This window comes from Nothoprocta perdicaria, unplaced genomic scaffold (assembly GCF_003342845.1).
Source record: "Nothoprocta perdicaria isolate Ctin4 unplaced genomic scaffold, notPer1 scaffold_186, whole genome shotgun sequence".
In the NCBI taxonomy this organism is placed as follows: domain Eukaryota; kingdom Metazoa; phylum Chordata; class Aves; order Tinamiformes; family Tinamidae; genus Nothoprocta; species Nothoprocta perdicaria.
Genome location: NW_020455049.1, coordinates 1,219,828 through 1,234,753, shown reverse-complemented (window position 1 = coordinate 1,234,753; position 14,926 = coordinate 1,219,828). Strand labels below are relative to the sequence as shown.

Sequence of the window (14,926 nt, the reverse complement as noted above, 5' to 3'; positions counted from 1 at the left end):
CATTGGCCTTCTTGGCCACGAGGGCACACTGCTCACTCATGGTTAACTTAGTGTCAACCAGGACTCCCAGGTCCCTCTCYGTGGAGGTGCTYTCCAGCAGGTCCACCCCTAATCTGTACTGATGCCTGGGGTTATTCCTCCCCAGGTGCAGGACCCTGCACTTGTCCTTATTGAACCTCATGAGGTTCCTCTCTGCCCAACTCTCCAGCCTGTCCAGGTCCCTCTGGATGGCAGCACAGCCCTCCGGAGTGTCGGCCACTCCACCCAGCTTGGTGTCATCTTYTTAAAGAGATGCTGGGTACCCACAGGGTCTGAAAACCAGGCAAAAAAAGAAAAAGGTGAAAGGGGGAACAACAGAGCTAGATAATCCTCTCTTGACTTTACTTTGCTTAGCAGCATAAATGATGGACACTATAKTCTGTGCCAATTTCTATTAGGCAGTGCCTCTGAAATAAGTCATGGGATAAGAATAAAGTAGTCAAGAATAATGGAATGATTAAGAAGAATAGAATAAAAATAGAATAAGCCGACCACTATGACACCACATAAAAGGCTTCCCAGTTTTTTTTTTTTTTTTTTTTTTTTTTTAAAATGAAGAGTTATCATTCCCAGCTCTTCCGAGTAACAGCAATTCAGCTGCTGTAAACACACCAGTGCAGGATCCAAATCAGCGCTAGAGAGGTTGTTTCCACTGGCCAAACACCTGGGCTCTGCCAACACCCGCTCCCCAAACACCCAACCACAATGTTTTACATGCCCCAGGTTTCATATTTTTCCCCCGGTAACTTCCTTGTTCTTAAGCATCTATCTACAAAGAGAACAGTATCAGTCCAAAAGCAAATAATGGCTCTTGTTGTGTTTTTCGCCTGTCTTATAAAAAGCCTTCTTACGCGCTAAGCGGAGCTTTTTGATTCTATGCCCAGGTAACTACATTACAAAACACGAGGCAAAATTATAGGTGCAGAGCGTGCCAAGCAAAGCAACGCAGCGCGGTTTGCCCGGGCTTTCTGAGAGAGAGCATGCACACACTGTGTCACTATTATGATTTAAGAGAGTCTCCAAAATCATAACACTACTGTGGTAGAGCGCAAGGTGCCTGCAGACGAGCCAAGCAATCGGTGTACGGACCAGGATGAAAGCACAGCCTTGGTTTCTGCTCAACACGTCTCCCTCGCAGCTTTATTTTGGTACAAAACAACATCATGATGACATGAAAGAAAGCCTAGAAGGAGGGTGGAAATAAACCAAGTCTTTTAAAATAGGCTTTGTTATTACTCACTGTGTAGCGGGAAGTCCTTAGCTGCAAAGAAAAGGGGGATTTTCTGTGGTCAAAAAGAAGAAATTAGATTCAGTGTACTGAAGAGCTGCTCTTCCTTCTAGGTTTCAAGCACTGGCCAGAAAGATTTATCATTCCCCAAGGTCAAGTTTTGCTCGATAAAAGAGCAGACTGCACGTACACAAACACACATGCCGAGTCCTTGCTCCGACTTGTATCCTTGGATTCTGCCTTTGGAGACCCAGAGAATCAGGACAGCACCCAAAGAGCTTCTGGAGGTACATCAGCCAGAGACAGGGAAGGGCAGTTCCAGGAGGGATGGAAATCATCCTTCCCTGGACACAGAAGCCCAAGGAAAGACCAGAGATGACCTACACTCCATGAGCCCGTTTAAACCTCATCTTTGACATCTTTCTTACTACATGTCTAAGTCAATGCTCAAGCCTATTGTCAGGTCAAACAGCAAAGTGAACAGAGACAAAAACTCAGGCTATTCTCTGCCTCTAAGTTTGTCTTAGCTTTCTTAGATCATTTCAACAAGATTACTAACTGTTTCTTAAATTGATGGTTACTATATTCTTCCAAGTGATTCCTGGCTGTTTGACAAAAACACTGGTACACTCTTCCACCAGWAGCCTAGTTTCTGAATATAAACAATATGAATTCAACTCCACAAATCTCAATTTACTCTGAAGAAATCCTGTACATTTTACTAACATATCATCTAAATTAGATGAACTAAATCTAATTTAGATGAGTAACAACTCATCTAAATTACTCAAAATATGAATTTTATTTTGAATTAAAGATTAAAGACTTCTAAGAATTTAAATCAGAGTTGGTTTTGATAGAAAGTTATTTATTCTTTACAAAGGTCTGTTTCTTTCCAGGTAATAATTTCCTGCAGAAGAGACAGTGTTCAAAACACCTCACACAAGATTTCTGAAAACAGAATTATCCATTATCTAATACAATATCTATTATGTACAGCAATTATATTTTTCTGGACTTGTATTTGACCATATTTATCTCTAATAACTCATCTTGGTAATATGAATTCCTTTTTTCTTTCTTTCTCACTGCAATCATACTACAAAACAGATGAATCACCATTTTTTCTAACCGTTCCTTAAACTCCTTCCTGTTAAGTGCTACTAATTATTTACCAGCCATTACTTATCTGTCTAAATACGTTTACTGTTTAACATGGAACATATTTATATTCTATTTACATTGCTTTTATTTTTATTTATGTTTAAGAGCTTAGGCATCTAAAATACCCAAATCTCTGGGCTACATACTGTTTTACTATTTGCCAGYGACAATACACAAATTCCAGCACCACTATAAGCTGAGAGTGGGAGATTCAAGTGGGAGCTGGATTAAGTCCACTTCATCACCCTATTTCAGCATTGCAGGGACATAAATCCTAAAGACCTGACACCTTCCTTATGCATCACCATGCCTCCTCCTTATATATTCTTAAGAAAAACCAATCCACTTCTCCATAAGCTTTTCTGCACCATTCAGTTTAACACCCATTTGCTTCAGTTATTAATTTGCACAAGCTTCAATCAGGAAGCCTATGCGTGGGGAACTTAAGCTCGGAAAAAATAAGGTCAAGCATCTGTTCATGTGGGGTGACCCTGAGAGATCAAATTAAATTTGCACAGGCAATTTCAAATCTTTAGGGGCTTCACTTCCCAGTATAAATCTCATCCCTTGAAGCTGTAGCCCTTTATATATAATACAAATTTAACAGTCACTGGTGTAAATTAGATCTCATGTCCTAATTTAATTATACCTACAGATAAACCATACAATAAAATCCSAACTGCAAAGTCTGCTGCTTTCCTCGTTTTCTCTCACAGCACTTTCCACCAGCAGTGGAAAGCAAAGAGGTCAATCTTTTAGCCATCAAAACCACCAAGGCATTCGTGATCAACAGTTATGCATGGACACTGCACGGGGTCGCCTTTTTATCACAGCAGCCCTCTCGGGACTCAGTGACAGATGGCCTGTGCTCCTCTCTGATAATAAAAATCAAAGGGAGAGGAAACAAAATATGTATTTGCTTTRGGCTTAGCCCAAACCACGCTGAGCTCTCTGGAATGACCACAACTACTTGTTACCGAAAAGAACCCATCCCAAGTCCAAGCGAAAGAAGTTCTTACTCTGTTTCAAGTCTGATGCAATTGTCCGTATCTCAGCCCAAACTGATTTTTCATTGAAATGCTACACTGAGTGCACAGAAATCATTACTGCCACMAGAATTCTGCTAAGGGTCTTGGCCATGTCTCTGTGGGATTGGCTGGTTGATCTCGAAACTTGGCCCAAACTCCCCAAAACAACATAAAGCAAATAGAGAGGTAGATGGATTGGTGATCAGTCAACTGGGTAGAGCCTCTCTTCTTGAAAAGTAGCAAAAATTATTCTTAACTATTTATCTTCTAAGATGTTTTCCTATAAAACTCCTCTGGTTGAACCTCTCTAGAACTTTGAGGAAGGAGAAGAAAGGCTTCTTTCAATACRATTATGACTACAGCATGCAGTCATGGACATCACTGGTGAAACAACTGGAAACTTTCCAGAAAACTGCAGCTGTGGTAAAGCAAAGACCTCTTTCCCATTCAAACTGATGTCTTGAATTATTTTATCTCTCTTTTTATCTTCCATATGAAGAAAGAGTTTTGGCAAGCTTCTCAAAATAGCTTTGGCAAGCTAGACCTTGGCTAGCCAACCAGACACTTCTCTTTGCTGATAAGATTGAGTGGCCCAAGTAATCCAGATTCCATGACGGAAAGAAAGAAAGGGAAGCTGTGACAACAAGAGACACTTTGAAAAAAAGTCTGCACAAAGCTCAAGTTAAGAGAAGAAAGCTGCACTTGAACGGTGGCTTCAGCATGAAACGCTGAAACCRAAGTTTCCAAGGAGAGCCTCTAGACTCACGCAGGCAGGGCAAAGAGCCAACCTCTGCTTGGATTGGCAGAGTCACCCCTTTGAGGGCATACTCACTTGTACAAACACACAGGCATTTGTAAATTTAACTTCTATTTTCAAAAAAAAAAATGGTAGGAATACATTTTAGACTATTTATATGGCTGCACACATTTTCAGTTTGGAAACAAGATGTATTCACTGTTTTTGCAGGGCTGGACAAAGGACAGTATTTATTAGGTGCAGTCTCTGACAAAGCCTTTTGTGCTGCTAATCATGCCACCTTCCTTGATATATTAAGCCTATTAGGACTTAATTAGGTAAAGATGTACATGTTATTAAGTGAATCACCTTCTATCTGTCTAATGGAAACCAAGTGGTAATTTAAGTGGAGTCATCTGTTTAAAAGAGCAAGAAAGAAACTGAACCAAACCCAAGACCAACAGATGTTGTGGAAGGGTCAATGACTAGCAGTGTTGGATCCAAGACTTTTAAAATAGAAACTTATAGGAATATTTAAGCTCACTTGAATATTTCTCTCTTCTTAAATATGTAMATATAACATTTAATAACATTTGTTTTCCTTTCAATATTACATGTATAACTATTTATATGAAGGACCATTTCTGTGTTATGTAAGCACATTCACCCTACTCCACCCCTAGGCTTCTTGGTCTAGGGAACGATATTAGCAGATTGACTGTTAGATGATTTAAAAATCAACTGTCTAAAATAGTCCCAGTGCATTTATATTGGCTGGGGTGATTTGGCTTATGTGTTTTTATATGGTGTTCTCAAGTACTGGATGGTTTTTAATATTAATGGCATATGATTATGTTGAACACCACACTGGCCAATGTAACTATGCCAAACTAGAGAGGCTTTTAAACACAACAACGAAAAGGAATGGTGGTTTGTGGTTAAGCTCCCAGGGACAGCTTAAGTTGAATTCCTGACAGATGCCACAGTGATACCTTGGGCAAGTCTCTCCTTGTACCTTAGCTGTGAAAAGGGTAACTGTTTTTTTCCTTTTTTTCTTTCTATCCTTTCTCCATTTTGTGTATTTTAGTGTGCAAGAGCAACAACTTACAGCACTCACATACAGCAACCATAATGAAGGTCAAGGGACCACCAGAAAGGAGGTAGCTCCTTAGATAATGATGCTTTGGGCACACAAGGGCCATCACATCGCATCAGGTTGGGCTGCGGATGGATCATCACTAGAACTGCATGAGTAGAGCATTTAGAGGCAGGTCCCACCTTCCCTCTGACTCCCATAGCCCAGAATAGAGTCCCAAAGTGAAGGCTGCCCCTCCTGTTTCCTGCGATTTCAGCAGCCCAGGAACATTTGTGTTTTGACATCGGAGACGGAAGAGAAAGGGTGATGGAAGGCCCAGTCTTTGGGTCTCAGTAAGAGAGGGAGTAGCCTTTCATTTGGTCCAAAACTGTTCCACCAACTGAAAAGATTCCAAGGTGTCCTTTCAACTCCCGTGCACTCTTCCTCCCTAACACTCCACTCAAATGGAAGTACTCTAATTTCAGTGAGACCACTCTAGCAGCAGATCTCTGGCAAGGAGCAGGTTCAGCACAGATGCACCTAACTTCAGTGGACTACAGATATTAGCCATTTACCTTGGAAAGTTTTCTGGTTGCTTCTGGCACACACACTCATGTAAAAAGAAAAAGCAAAGATGATGGCATAACAGCCATTTCCCTCTCTTAAATCAAATAAAATCAAATAAAAATCTATTGAGTAGCACTAYGTGCACGTGTTGTTCACTTAAATGCCTTTTCTGTGATCTGTTCTACAGGGTAGTTACCTCCATACAACCGATTTGTAGCTTCTCACGGCACACTCACCAGGCAGTTCCATTCCCCGCCAAACATAAACAGTCTGCACGCAGGAACCATGGAGGCCGAGTTTCAAATTTTGCTTTCATCGTGGATTTATCTTTGAAATGCCAGACAAAACAGGCTTTATGTGGTTTAAGAAAAGATGGAGTCATCTCAATTTGCAGGCCYTACTTCCACTTGCAGATCTGCTCACATATAAACAAAACAGCGTGATCTCAGGAACAGCAACTGACCTGAAGACTATATAATAGATTAGTTAATCAACTGATAAAGCCATATCTCATTCTTCATTTTGTTCTAAGGAGCTAGATTTAATAGAATATATGGCATGTTACCTAAAATTCCTTGAAGATTTCTGCTCTTAATAAGTAGACAGTTATGTGGATAACAAGTATGCAAATATTGCCAACATTAAGAACTCAAAAGTCATTATTCAGTTCCCAAATAGTAAAGAAATCAATGAAATTAAAAGCACATCCATATTATATCCACTCACACATATATAATATAAACTCTTTGTAGGTATTTGTAAAAGTTCTGCCTTCAGCATTACACTTCCTGATTATTATCTGCAGACAAGCATTAGAAATCTGAGGTAAAATCACTGGCAATTCACTTAGATCGGAAGCCTGTCCTCTCTGCTAGCATTTCATTTTGCTCTTTTACTTTTAATAACCTACTGAGAGGGCTATTACATGATGCAGGTGGCTGAGTAACCAGAGCTTGATCAGTCATTGCTTGTGGGATCAACTAGGACATCTGTGTGCACTGACTTGAACCGTCTTCAACTCTCCTTCTCCAGAGTAGTTTAATATTCCCTACTGCTTTATTTTCCAGGTCTGAGAGAGTGTTCACGCTCAACCGCTGCCGGGAAGGTGAGGAACCATCACCCACGAAGCAGCAGGAACCTCCCTGCTGGAGAACATGATCTCTAGAGGTCCCTTCCAACCTCAACCCTTCTGTGATTCTGTGTTCAGACCCTAGATTTGTTTTTTGATATAATTCCATTTCCTGTGATCCAAGCGCGGATACTTCAGAGACAGACCACAAAATACCACGATAGCTTGTAACGCTGCTCTGTAGGCCAGATGTAGCTATGTCAAAGCCACTCTGCCTACATAATATCCTACAGCTTGTACAGAACTTACCACCGGAGTACGTTGAACAATTTTAACAAGGTACATGCACGTAAATTCACATTTGCCCAGTAAACAAACTTACCATTGACATCTGTTTATAATGTATTTGCTAGACTGGAGTTTATACCTGGGCATCTTGCTGAATTCTCCTCAAGTCAGCCATTCCCTAYGATTTTGCCTAATCTCTCTCAATTTGTTTACACATTGGCTGCCGCAGCTTCCTGCAGCAATGAATCCTACAATGATTTTCTGGTTTCRTTTTTAACTTTTATATCTGATGATKTTATTTCACTGCAGCRGGGGAGATGAGTGACACAAAACACTGGAAATTCAATTTTGAAGCTTTTCTATGTTCTCTCCACTGTAATATTATCATCTTTGCAGCGAGAAACGCTGTTAACATTTTAAGGCTGCCTAATGAACTAGATTGATGAAGGATGTGCCTAGTTTTGGTCCAATTTATAGAAAATGGGCGTTCTCCATCATGAAGTCTAGCATCAAATTGCTTCCACATGCTTGTACTACAGCATCTGGAAAAAGACTGAAGATTAAATTAATAGGGATACTTAATCTTCTATATGCCCCTCTTAATATTCCTCTCCATCCCTCAGGCTATTACTGTACAAGGTTACAAATACTACGTGCAAGATTAGTAACTAGTTCATGGTGGRTTTTTTTTGATTTTTATTGATTTTATATATCCTTTAAAATCCCCAAGGCTGTCTTCTTCAATTTAGGAATCATGGAAAGTTCTAACCATGGCTTCCATCCTTGACCAGAAAGTCAGAAGATGTTTGTCAGTCTTTTAACATCAAATTTTCAACATCACTGTTCAATTAAAAGCAAAGCCAAAATTTCTCTCTCCACCACGTACCAACGTGAAAGAAAGCTATTGCCACTCGATTCCTCTTTAGGAGTTTGCCTTTTCAGTGTGCATTAATTCTGAAGTTACACCAGGAAGCGCAGAAACTGTTTCCACAGACTACAGAATGCCAGAAAGACAATAGAGGGAAAACTAATAAAAAAAATTAAAAAGGTGCTAATGAGGGATCATATGCTGAATAAGGCAGATTTTTAAAAGAAAATCGGGAACTTCAATCATCTTTAGGCAAAAAAGTGGTCAACATGAAAACAAGTACTYTTTAGCCCAGAAGGCGGTAGTTGAAATAAGACTTTTCTAATTAAAATGAAAAAAATCACCTGCTTTTAGAATACTGATTTTTTTTTTYYCCCCAAAGAAACAACATTTTAAAAATAATGACCACTTGCAAAGCATATGAGAACAGGAAGAGTCAGAGCCCAGTTATCAACCAATGTTCCAATCTAAAAAATCCCACTGCACAGAAGTCCTTCCCGTGGCATTTCCATTGGACTCRCACTGTCCTCACACCTCCAGGGATGACTCCAAGGACGGGGATCACAACTGCCCAGRAGTCTAAGCAAGTCCCTATGAAACACGGGGCCAAAGAGAGGAACTAAATGACAGTATCAATGACGTTATTCAGGCTGTGTATGGATATGTCAAGAGCAGCTTGGCTGATCTAAACTAGGAGGAGGAAGGACTCAAAGCCCAGCAATAGGAGCAGCTTCCAGCTCTTCTAAACCCCCTTCCTCTCTCTCTGGCTACTTAACACACACTGCAGCCTTTTCATACGCTGACAGTGCAGCCAGACACAGCGCACCCAGTAACAAGACACACACGTGCACAGACTCCRAGGGCCACTTCCAGGGACAGAAAGGCTGTGAAACAAGTAACACTTCCATGTTTCTAAGCAAAATTGCACATCAGCCAAAAGGGGGAAAAAAACCCCTCTCAAAAGCAGACAGCTGTGATAGAGCTTAGTGCTTCTGCCGGCCCTGATGGAGCGAGGCTGGAATGCTGGATCACTGCGACTCCGGTATGTGTTGATTAAAAGGCTGGCTTCAAAGCTGGCTGAGTCAAAGGAGAGGCTCTGATCAACTTGAACAGGCTCTGCAGCAGGTCCTAAATCTTCCTACTTTGGATGCACTGCGAGCTCTTTATTGGAAATGGTATGATTACACTTTAACTTGTGATACAGTAAAGCATCAGATTTAATAATGGTGGAACTACGTGCAAGCAGAGTCGAAATGGAATAGAGCAAACTGACCTARCAGATAAACCTCCTAACCCTCCTCTTTAGGATAAACCTCCCAGGCAGGACACCAAAAGAGAATTCAAGTCCATAAAAAAAATAAAAAGTTGAGAAAAGTCATGAATTTGTTAGCTTTCAGCTCTCAGTATGAGGAAAAAGTTATATGCTTAAATGATGAGACAAGATGAAGGCTGGATGTTAACATTTAATTGCATTAAGTGTTTTAACTTCTACCTATTTACAAAAACAATGAAGGGAAGATCTTTAAGCTACAAAAATACCCCCGTATGTGCATCCATTTTTGTATGGAGCATTCAGTGAAAAATATATCACACATCATATACTTATGGTTTTATTGAATGTGGGATCTATGCATTTAACAAAGACAATGTAGGTGGAAAAAGAGAAGAAACAGATAACTCTAGCTAGAAGTTAAAAGAACAACTGCATACTTGCCCAAACAAGAGAGCTCCCTTCAGACCTTGCTTTTCAAGAGCAGCTCTGATTGCTAGTGGGTAACTTGAGAAGCACAGTAGGATCTATTTTAGGGTAGATGTTTTTACACTTTTTTAAAAAAAAATATTTTAGAAAGTGGTCCAAGCTGCCTGTAAACTAAATATAAAAAAGTAAAACAATTCCCTGTTCAGTGCTGCACAGCATGATTGAATTTCTGCATTTCATTCTTGGGCACTACTCAAAGTACAAGGGATCATATTTTCAAATTTAAGCGTGCAATATGTGCATATACTTGGAATGAATATTGTTTTGGAGAATTGTTAGGCTCACATTAAGGGGTGTCATGTGTCTCGCTACTATGCAACTTCTGTATAAAAACAGAAATTTTCATTTAGATCTCTGCAGCTTCAAATTTAGCAGTAGATAGGATTACTTCTAATGGTCCATAGAACTGAAAAAATATTTTAGAATGTTAGTGGTGACCTTGCTAATACTAATATCTATACTTAATTATTGTCAGGTACAAGCATAGATCTGAGTGCACAAAGGGCACCCAGAAAATTGCTTGGGATGACTCTGTTGCCCTCCCAGTGTATTCCTGACGAGTTGCTACAACGCCCATTTCTAAGCTTGAACTATCCAAGGGAAGCCAAGCACCAAGCCTACGGGATGGCCACAAAAGCACAAGCCGGGCCTGCGATGCCCGACGTGATCATCTGCAAGTAGCTGCAGAAGAGGCGCTTAACTGTGGCCATGGCTGCAGTCAAGATGAAGYCACGGAAGGAGGAGACGCAGCCTCGTGCCGAGCGCTCCCGGCCGCTGGCTCCCTGCGCACGGATCAGCGGCAGGGTGCACACACAGCTGCGCCCCGTTGGGAAACTGCTTTGGATTCCCAGCTTGGGAGCGAGCCAGCAGCGGCCAGGTTTCTTGAGGGGAGCTCGAATAGGCACTCGCAGATGTTTCGGGATAAATGGGAAAAAAATGCCGGTCGCCGCAGATCAGTTGGATTGTTGCCRTGATCCTGCTCGCGGGCCTTGCCCGCGGGCCCAGCTTGACTTATCTGAGCGCGCCCACTTGGGCCGGGGCTACTTTGTGGGCAGCTCGTGACACCTGAGCGCGCCCGAGGGGAGAGGACGGGGCGGGACGGGCGCGGAGCCGGGGCCCTCAGCCAGGGCCAGGCCGCTCCACAGGGACGCGGCACGCGCTGCCGCCAGCCGCGATGCAGGGAGGACAAGGGCAGCACCCAAGTGAGGGCACTGGGGCTCTTCTTAGGCAGCTGCAGCAGGTTCTGCTTCCCAATTACTTGTTAACATGAGAAAAAAAATGCCTAGAAAGGCTTTTTTGCTGCTGCAACCTTAATCCATGCCCCTCGTGTTTGTATGTTATGAAACCATCTTTAATTACACTCTCACAAGCTACACACATAATCACAAAATTTCACTCCCTCACAACATGGAGAGTGCTGTTTACAGGTACATGAAGCAAATTCTGTTGTTCCTCCCAACGTGGAACTAAAGAACCTTTTACTAGCGACCCAACGTGGCCTCAGCCATACCCCAGGCAGCATCCTGCTGCTGATGCCCATTGACAAAGGAGCACTGGAAAAGCAGCACATCCAGGTGGCCTACAAACACACGGCACATCYTTCACACAGCGAGCAGCTCTGCAGGGCTGCAGTGGGGTGCTGAAAGCCCTTCATACATCTTAGAGGTTAGAGAGAAGAAAAGGTGGCCACCTCAGAATGCAGAAACCCAATTTTGGCCACCATCTRCAGCAAAAATGCCATTTCACCATTGTCATGTGCTGTCAAAAATACCACCCGTTTGCCTGCTCCAAGGGAATTTGTCTATTTTTAGCCTTTCAGCTACTTTCAGATAAAATTCCTGCAGATAGGRCTAGCCGTATGGGTCAGATAACATACAAACCTGAAACCACAGATGAGCTCATGTAACTACAAGGAAAGAAGGGCCTGTTGCTTAAAACAAGACTAAAGTTTAACCCAGACACGCTAAAATGAAGCGGRGTGTTTTACAGACCCATTACAAGGCATAAAACAACAGTCACTATAAATTCATGGTGTACTTATTTGTAAGGATGTAACCAGAGTAATTAATAACCAAAGTAACCAAAGTAGCTTAACTCCAAGCCAGAACAACACTGAAGTTTTTCCAGGTTCATTTGAGATTTTACAGACAGCACCAAGAATCTATTTTAACTTGAGATTTAGTTGTCCAACAAGGAGAGTCGTTGTCCTTTGGCAGCACTCACTAGACGTGTTGTCACATTCCACACTTTTAGTTGACAGAGGAGATTAAATTTAAAAAAAAAAAAAAACCATAAGCCAAACTTTTTAGAAATACCTTCTTTTTGTAAGTACACTTACCATGGACCTCAGTGAGCACTGCACAGTGATGCTCTTTGGGCAAAATGCCCTAGATTTTTATATTTTCTGCTAGACTTCCCTTTAATGTCACCCTACACAGAGGTGAAGACACCTGCTCCCTCTTATTTATTGCCCCTGTATAGAAGTTAATATGTATTGCAGAGAAATGTGTAGAGAACAGATATGTCACAAGCAAATCAACAGAGGTTGGAGAGTACAGTCTGGATGTCTTGCCCATTCCTTTCCATTTGCAGATCAGGGTTGGAATATTTTTTCAGAACAAACCCTTGTGCAAGGCTACCACATACAAGGCTTCCACTTGTGGAAAAAACACTATGAAAGTTACTTTCTCCCCAAACTCTGACTGTTCACTACTGAATTAACAGACAGGACACATAAGTGAAARCAACTTTCAGCTTAAGGAAATTCTTTACCCTCTCCCCAGTCACCACCATGAAATCATGACAAGAAATCACAAATGATCCCACCCATTTCTCTCTCCTTAACACCAACATATGCAAACCAGTATTTCTTTGTAATCACATAGCTCCTTCCTGTCATCTAATTTTCCAAGCACAGCTAGCATTGAAATAAATTGAAACAAAGGGTTACAAAAAAACTTAACTGTTAATTTGCAATTATAGAACATTTTCTTTTTCTGGCTTCATGTCACTTGAAAGCAAAAACTCCATTTGTCATCAAGAATGAAAACCAAGMCAGAGCAAGATTTTCTCTCCTTCTCTCCATGGAATTGTAGGTGGAGTTACACAAACTACAGAACAATGATCAAAGGGAAATCCTGTGACTGTAATACACTCAAGTATTAAAGGAATAGAGCCTTTTATCTATTGTGGAGGAAAGAAGGAGCACATTGAGACATGTGTAATATATACAAATACGAATCAAACCCCAAAGGAATACCAAAAGGGACTGAAATCAAGTCTGCTTTTTCATATTCTGTTAAAAAGACAACAAAGAATCAAAAAACGCAATCCATACCAAAAATTACCCTCCATCACCTGRAAGAGCCAGGCGTCCAACTCTGTTTCAAGCCGTATTTTTCCCCCCATCCCATGAAACGAGCTCTGTTCAGGAACATACCAGGTCCCCATTCACAGCCAGCCCAACTGAAGCCTACCTTGTCTTCCACTCTGTTCAACCTGGCACCAATCGTGTTATTCCCTCGGTCTTTGCTTTTTTCTGTGCAACAAGAAACATTTGCAAATTAATATATGGTGTTATAGCAAAATAGCAGTAAGCCACAACAGGGTGTGTTTAACAAGCCCACCAACGCTGTGTAACTGAACACCTTTGCCAGGATGGTAGTTTTATGTCTTAAAAGCAGCTTTTTGTTTCTTTTTATAGCATTAGCCCAAGCCATGGCTTTTAATAGCCCTTAGGTTTAAGGCAKTTTCAATCTTAATTTTATGCTTTAACCTAGAAGAACAAAACAGTTCCCAGTTTAGTTAATGCTTTAACTGCGGTTTAAAACAATCTGGCGCTGTGCAAAAGCCTCCACAGCCAACCTGAACAATGTGCTTGTATAATGTTTTATCTTCTTTTCCTATAAATTATATAGAAACTCGGGCCTGAAATGACATTCACAGAGTTCTGAACAGTCAGCCTTGTCTCAAACCACCTTAGTACCTTGTGCTCTTTTTATAGCTTCTCCTCAAAGCTATCATTGCTGTGTGTATATAATTGATTTAATAGAAACCCTACAACAATAACATGGTGTTTTATTGAAAAGCATATTGAGTCTCAGAGAGATTAGAGCCAATATTTTGAAAACTGAAAGCGCTTGAAATATGTAAATAAAAATAGTCCTATTTTAAGGGTAATGGTGGCTAACTGTTCCCGTCAATGCCTAAGCTTCAGACCACAACAGGTTAGCAATGTTGAAAATTTGGCAACAAAATAAGAAGTTTTTACAAGTATTTTTCACTAATTATATCTTAATTAGATTATCTTTAGACACATCCCTTATATTCAGTTTGAGATCTATGCTTCAAGTCTTGCTGACTGATGATTAAAACAGTCATAGAGGTAAAAAGTATTAGTTCCATGGAGGCTGCCATGGAAAACCCCACATTATTACATGGCTGTGCAAGGAAAAAGAAGGAGCAGTCTGTTTAGCAGCTATTCATGCTGCTCTCCATCACAATTTTAGTGTTATTGCCCTCAACTTCACATTTTGTATTTGCTGTGGTATTTATAGCAGTCGAGTGTGACTTAATTTACCTGAGACAGTGATAAAAAGAGATGGCTTCCCTATAGATTGATCCAGCCTGTAAATAAACAAAAAGAAAAGCAAGAAATATTGTTAGCTTTGATCAGCCTGAAACAACACGCTTCCTTTCTTTAGCTGGAAATGTGAGGTTGTTTCACAAAAATGAAGTTCAAGTAGTTCTGCCTAGCAGTCTAAATGAAACAGCCATTTTGGGCTAAGAATGGCAGGAAATTTAAAAATACTAAAAAAAAGGAATCAAACATATTGGTTGTTAGGTTTTTTAATGACTGTTGACTTGCCACCACTCGTGCTCTGTTTACACTTGGAGTGTGATGCCAACGGAGCAGGCGCCCCATTTCCTGGGACACAGCACCTACATCATGAGCAGGTTACGGGCTCTGCTCAAACTAGTGTGCACTAAGGCAATATTAACAGATATAACAAAAACAGTAGGTCCTAATACCCAGAAGTTTAAAACCTCTCCCATTTCTATCGTCTCTAAATAGAAACCTTTACTTCAATTCCATATGTAAATTC

The 14,926-nt window shown here is 40.9% G+C and overlaps 1 protein-coding gene across 3 annotated transcripts in view; it reads right to left on the bottom strand.

The window, feature by feature from the left end:
* The window catches only part of KCNQ1 (potassium voltage-gated channel subfamily Q member 1), a 265,151-nt gene that overhangs the window by 64,952 nt on the left and 185,273 nt on the right, over positions 1 to 14,926 (bottom strand). For 2 of the 3 annotated variants that reach the window (XR_003248977.1, XM_026036799.1), the window contains exons 15-16: positions 14,401 to 14,447; positions 13,298 to 13,359 (exon numbers count right to left, since the gene is read on the bottom strand). Coding sequence is in view for 2 of the 3 variants with exons in the window: in XM_026036799.1 (XP_025892584.1) it covers positions 13,298 to 13,359; positions 14,401 to 14,447 (109 nt within the window). In the remaining variant the exon portion in view is untranslated. Of the gene's footprint in view, positions 1 to 11,190; positions 12,068 to 13,297; positions 13,360 to 14,400; positions 14,448 to 14,926 lie in introns of those variants that run through there. The other variant, XM_026036800.1, reaches the window with a different exon arrangement.